Source organism: Jaculus jaculus, chromosome 12 (genome assembly GCF_020740685.1).
Source record: "Jaculus jaculus isolate mJacJac1 chromosome 12, mJacJac1.mat.Y.cur, whole genome shotgun sequence".
Classification (NCBI taxonomy): domain Eukaryota; kingdom Metazoa; phylum Chordata; class Mammalia; order Rodentia; family Dipodidae; genus Jaculus; species Jaculus jaculus.
In genome coordinates this window covers 60,978,588-60,984,414 of record NC_059113.1, presented here as the reverse complement: position 1 = coordinate 60,984,414, position 5,827 = coordinate 60,978,588, and the positions used below count along the sequence as shown (strand labels likewise).

Below are 5,827 nucleotides of genomic sequence, written 5' to 3'. Positions count from 1 at the left end.
GAGTTCTTGAGCATCCCTTCTCATCACTCCAGCTCTGAGCCCCTTACCATTCTATATCCTAGGAAATACCCAAGCATTCCTATTCTGGACCCCAAGCCTCCACCTGAGGTTGGTCAGGCACCCTCTCAGGGTCTCATCAGAAGGCAGCTGTGGGAACAGGAGTGGGTGGGGCAGGATGCAAGGGTGGGATGGGTGGAGCCAGGGCCCACTTCCTTTCCCCTTGGGGCCCAGTTGCCCCAGTCCTGCCTGAGCCTGAGGAGGAGTTGGAGCAGCTGGCGCTGATCCTGTGCCTTATCTAGTGCGCTGGTAAGAGGGCATGGCTGGGGTGGGGGCCTACAGTATCTGGGAATGATCTTGTGGCTAGAAAAGATGAATAGGTGGATGGAAAAGGAGGGTCAAGACTAGTGGGTTGAAGAGTCAGGTAAGGCCAAGAAGGTATGACCATTGCTGAAGTAGGAGCCGCCAAGGCCAGAAGGGGGACTGCGGGCTTCTGTACTCTTGTTATTTCTGGAAATAGTAAAAGCAATGGTGGAAAAAGCCGTTAAACCACAAGATGGGCCTGGCAGTTGGCAGGGAAGTGGGCAAGAGGGGAGGGCCTGGCAAGGTTCTCCCTCAACCTTTTCTCTGTGTTGTGTTTCTCCTATAGGCTCAGATCTTCCTTTTTTTTTTTTTTTTTTTTTTTTTGTCTGAGGCATGGTTTCACTCTAGCCCAGGCTGACCTGGAATTCTCTCTGTATTCTCAGGGTGACCTCTAACTCACAGTGATCCTCCTACCTCTGCCTCCTGAGTGCTGGGATTAAAGGCGTGCGCCACCATGTCTGGCCCAACTCTTTTTTTTTTTTTTTAAAACATTAAGAAGTATTTTATTTATTTTTTGGGGGGGTTCTGAAGTAGGGTCTCACGCTAGCTCAGGTTCACCTGAGTGCTGGAATTAAAGGCATGCGCCACCACGCCCAGACTAAAAATATTTTATTTTTATTTATTTATTTATTTGACAGAGAAAGAGAGAGAAGAGAGACAGTGGGTGCATCAGGGCCTCCAAGCCACTGCAAATGAACTCCAGATGCTTGCGGCCCCTTGTGCATCTGGCTAATGTGGGTTCTGGGGAATTGAGACTGGGTCCTTTGGCATCGTAGGCAAATGCCTTACTCACTAAGCCATCCCTCTAGCCCTTTTAAACATTTTAAAAATATTATTAATTTATTTATTTATTTGAGAGAGACAGACACAGAGAGAAAGACAGATGGAGAGAGAGAGAATTGGCGCGCCAGGGCTTCCAGCCTCTGCAACTGAAGTGCGCCCCCTTGTGCATCTGGCTAACGTGGGACCTGGGGAACCGAGCCTCGAACCAGGGTCCTTAGGCTTCACAGGCAAGCGCTTAACTGCTAAGCCATCTCTCCAGCCCTTAAACATTTTTTTTATGTGTCACTTATTTATTTATTAGAGAGAGAGAAAGAGAGAGAGAAGGCATACCAGAGCATCTATCCACTGTAAACAAACTCCAGATGCATGTACCACCTTGTGCATCTGGGTTACGTGGGTACTGCGGAATTAAACCTGGGTCCTTAGGCTTTGCAGGCCAGTGCCTTAACCACTAAGCAATCTCTCCAACCCTTAGATTTCAACTCTTGCTGGTGCCTGTTGCCTGGAGATGGCCCTACTTCTTCTCCTCTTTGGGGGCTTCTGGGCCCAGGTTCTGGGGACCACAGTGATGGTGAGATCTATCTCAGGAAAGCCAGATTCTTTGGTCCCTGTTACCTCGGAGGCCCTAAATCCCAACTCAACAATCTCTGTTGGGCTTGTGAAAAATGACCCTAAGGAGGTTGTCAGTGTGTGGACGCAGACCTCAGCCATACCTTCCTCAACTCCCTTTGGAGCCAGTGAAGCGTCTCCTGTTGGGATTTCCATGGCCCCCAGCACCAGCACCCCTGTACCTGAGCCAGCAACATATCAGGAAATTTCCACCAAGGAATCATTGCTTCCAGAAGTATCTACTGTGCCTAGTGACCCTGCTGTCAATGTAACAGTGAACACCCTGGGATACCCCACTGTGACAGATAGAACCATGACATTTAACTCCTTGGAAACCTCCGATGGGACCAGTGGCTCTGTCACCATGGCAACAAGCTCCAACACAATCAGTGGTTCTCCTGTCACTACGGGTACAAGTTCTCTGGAGCCCTCCTATGACACTCACGGAGGTCCTGGCACCACGGCAGCCGGCTCTCTGGAGACCCTCTATGCGCTCATCAGCTCCCCAGTGTCCAGCAACGAAATATCCACGATGTCTACTCCAGCAACCTCTGTCAACACAAGCACTGGGTCTGATGAGTCAAACGGCATGTTGCTGGTGCCTGTGCTTGTGGCCTTGCTGGTGGTCATGCTCCTTGTGGCACTGCTCCTGCTGTGGCGCCGGCGGCAGAAGCAGAGGACAGGGGTCCTGACCTTGAACAGAAGTGGGAAGTACAATGGGGTGGTGGATGCCTGGGCTGGGCCAGCCCAAGTCCCTGACGAGGAGGCCATGACAGCAGTGCCAGCAGGTGGTGACAAGGGATCTAAGGTTGCTGAGACAGAGGCCTCTGGGCAGCGTCCTGTACTTACCACCTTTTTCAGCAGACGGAAGTCTCACCAGGGCTCTCTGGAGCTGGAGGAGTTAAAGTGTGGGTCAGGCCCCAGCCTAAAGGGGGAGGAAGTGCCACTGGTGGGCAGTGAGGACGAGGCTGTGGAGGTCCCCACTTCCCGTGAGTCAGTAGCGAGAGATGGGGCTGGACCTTAGTGCTAGTGACTAACAAGAAACTAGAAGTCTTGTAGCTTCCCTCACCTTCCCGCTAGAAGCTCCTCCAACCTCATCCTCGCTGGCATTGTTGATCCAGAACTTTCTGGGTTCCCACCTAACATCTTCACTTGGAAACGTTAGCTAGCTTCTGAACCCTGGAGTCTGTAACCAGCATCTTCACCCAGCGCCTGCGTCTAGCATCTGGCTAGTGCCTGTGACTGCTGAACGTCTGGGGACTGAAGGCTCAGCCCCTCCTGCCCCCCCTCCACTCATCTCCCCTTCCTCCCCCCTCCTCAGCTCTCATCTTCAGAACAATCTTAGTTGACCTAGAATTTCTCCATATATTCCTCTGGGTATGAAGGGAGAATAAAATGACAGGCCAACAAATTCCCTAGGATTAAATTTTATAAAGTACATGGTGTTCCCTGCTGGGCCAGCTCCTGAGCTTGCATTTGCTTTTGGGCCAGCTTGGAGCCTGGGTGAGTGGGGTCATCTAGATGCACTCTCAGGTGGACCGGGACCTTCTCCAGAGCACCCTGACTATGGACTGACCTATAGCCAGTACCACAACACTCTCCCCACCTATGGATCGAAGCTGCCAGAGACTGTTAGTTCTCCGAAGGACAGAGATAAGAAGTGTTTGCAGCCAAGGTGAGCTCATAGACGCCCCCCCTCATGCACCTGAGGTCCACTCGGGTGCAGTTTGTGTGCAAGACATGACAATTAGGCTATAGTTGTGAAGGGTACTGGTGAGTGTAGCCAGTGGGAGGCTGTGGGGCAACCTGGGAGACGTCACTTCCAGAGTGAGGGCCACAGGGCCTGCTGGTAACACAGGTGCCCTCATCTTCGCTGAAAATTCAAGTCTGTCTATTGCCTCTAAAAGAATGCAACAAGGGTGAGTTCTTCAGTTAAGTACCATCTCCCTTCCTCAAAGGCTCCCTCACTCCCCTGCACACGTGCATGCACCCGCCCATGTGCTCCCGCGGGCAGGGGAGAGAAGTCAGCCTCAACCTCAGGGACTGGACACTGCAAACCACTGGTCTCTGCTGGTGCCTTTGCATGCTCCATTTCTATTTTCTCTTCCATTCTAGGAATTCCTTCTCTTTCTACCCAGAATCAAGCAAGAGAAGTAGAGGGAGAGGGAAGGAGAGAGAGAGAGAGAGAGAGAGAGAGGAAGGGGGGGGCAGAGAGATGGGAGAGAGGAGAGGGGAGAGAGTTAAGAAGTAAAAAGCCAGGCATGGTGGCACACGCTTTTAATCCCAGCAGAGGTAGGAGGATCGCCTTGAGTTCGACACTACATAGTGAATTCCAGGTCAGCCTGGACTAGAGTGAGCCCCTACCTCAAAAAATAAAAAAAAAAAAAAGCAAACAAACAAAAGGAAGTGAAAAGAGCCAGGATCAGGGGATGAGACAGAAGCTAGGGACTTCCCCTGTGGGCCTGAGGTGTGGAGAGGGGACAGGTCTGTGCGGCTTCTGAGACCAACCCAGGCTGCAACCCGTGGAGGCACATGGTCCAAAGGTGGCTGCTATTTCTTCCAGTAGAGGAAATTTGCAAGAGGAAGTCGTTGAGTCAGATGCTGCAGTCCCTGAGTACAGACAGACCGACCTACAAAAGGAGATGTGGGCGTGTGACTGCATGTGGCCAGGATGGAAGAGCGGAAGGTGGGAGAGAGTCAGGTGGCTCAGATGACGAAGTGGGAGATGACAAGGGAGAGATGGAAAGTGGCCATGAATCAGCTCTACCATGTCAGGCTGCCTGTGCCTGGTGTGTGGGAAAGGGATGGGCTGGCATGAACACCAGATGCCCCCCAGACAGACTGGGCACCACACTGAGCCTGTTGCTACTGCTCGCGTTGTCTGTTTGGACCAACTGTACTAGAAATGCCAGACGTGAATCCCACGGGGGATACAGCGATTATTGTCTCAGATGTGTCAAGCCAAGTATATCAAGTTCAGGTTTAGAAAATATGGCTTTGCCATTCTCTCATTCGAAGACAAGTCATCTGAGCTGTTACTGGCTTTTAGGTACTGGGGGACTCCTGAAGAAATGGGGAAGGCACCAGTGACAGCAGCCCAGACAACGGCAAAATGTCATGAGTGTTAAATTGAGTCACAAACAAGTGTTACAAGTGCACCAAAAGAGGAACGTGACATTCTGCCCCTGAAAGGAAGCTTGGAGGCTTCACCAAGTCTGCTGCATGTTCACTGCTGCCTGGTGTCTAGTGACAACTGTGTCTGGCAGGTTGCAGGTCCTTGGTGACTGTTCATATGAGTAAACGAATGAATGAAGAGAGGCTAGGAAGGGGAAAGGTATTTTTGGCAGAAGGACTAGAGGATGCAAAATTACAGTAAGTAGAGACAAGGAATAGTTGCTTTTAGTTTGTTAGAGAGAAAAAAAAAAGTGGAGGAAGCAGTAAATATAGTAAAACCAAAAAAGAAAAAAAAAAAGACAAAAGAAAAAAGAAGGGGACTGGGGAGATGGCTCAGTAAATAAAGTGAAGTTTGGATTGCCAGAACTCATGTAAAGCCAAGGCGTAGTCATAGTCTGAGTGTCTGCAATCCCAGGGCATTTCTGGGAGGGGACACTGAGAGTCCTTTGGAAGCACCCCCCGCCTCAGGCCAGCTAGCCTGGTGAGCCCTGGTGAACAAGAGAGCTGTGGACTCAAAGCAAGGTGGACGGCCAGGACTGATGTGCAGCTCGTCCTGTGACCTCCACGTGTGCACCGTGGTGTGCACGTGTCCACATTCACACACCTTCCCCTTCACACTCCCACAGAATTAAAAAAATAAAGGGGCTTATATAATGTAACAGGGAAAGATAAAATATGGTGATAGTTTCAACTATATCAGCTATGAAAATAATTATAAGTGGCTCATTATTCTTGTCATAAGAATCATATTTAAAAAAATTGTATAATGATCTTATAAAGGCCCCCCAAAATATCAACTGGGAAAAAGCAAGTTATTGATCTGTAACTACATTTGCATCTAGCTTTGTAATAAAAAGCCAAAAATACACATGCTCATACAAAGAAAACTTCCCAAATGTAA

At 50.1% G+C, this 5,827-nt stretch overlaps 1 protein-coding gene across 1 annotated transcript; it reads left to right on the top strand.

Moving 5' to 3' along the window:
• The first annotated feature begins 208 nt into the window (after positions 1–208).
• On the top strand, positions 209–3,926 carry Spn (sialophorin). The gene is made up of 2 exons (XM_004671020.2): positions 209–306; positions 1,619–3,926. The coding sequence occupies exon 2, from the start codon at positions 1,652–1,654 to the stop codon at positions 2,774–2,776; it is 1,125 nt and encodes a 374-aa protein (XP_004671077.2). The 5' UTR covers positions 209–306; positions 1,619–1,651; the 3' UTR covers positions 2,777–3,926.
• The last annotated feature ends 1,901 nt before the right edge of the window (positions 3,927–5,827 follow it).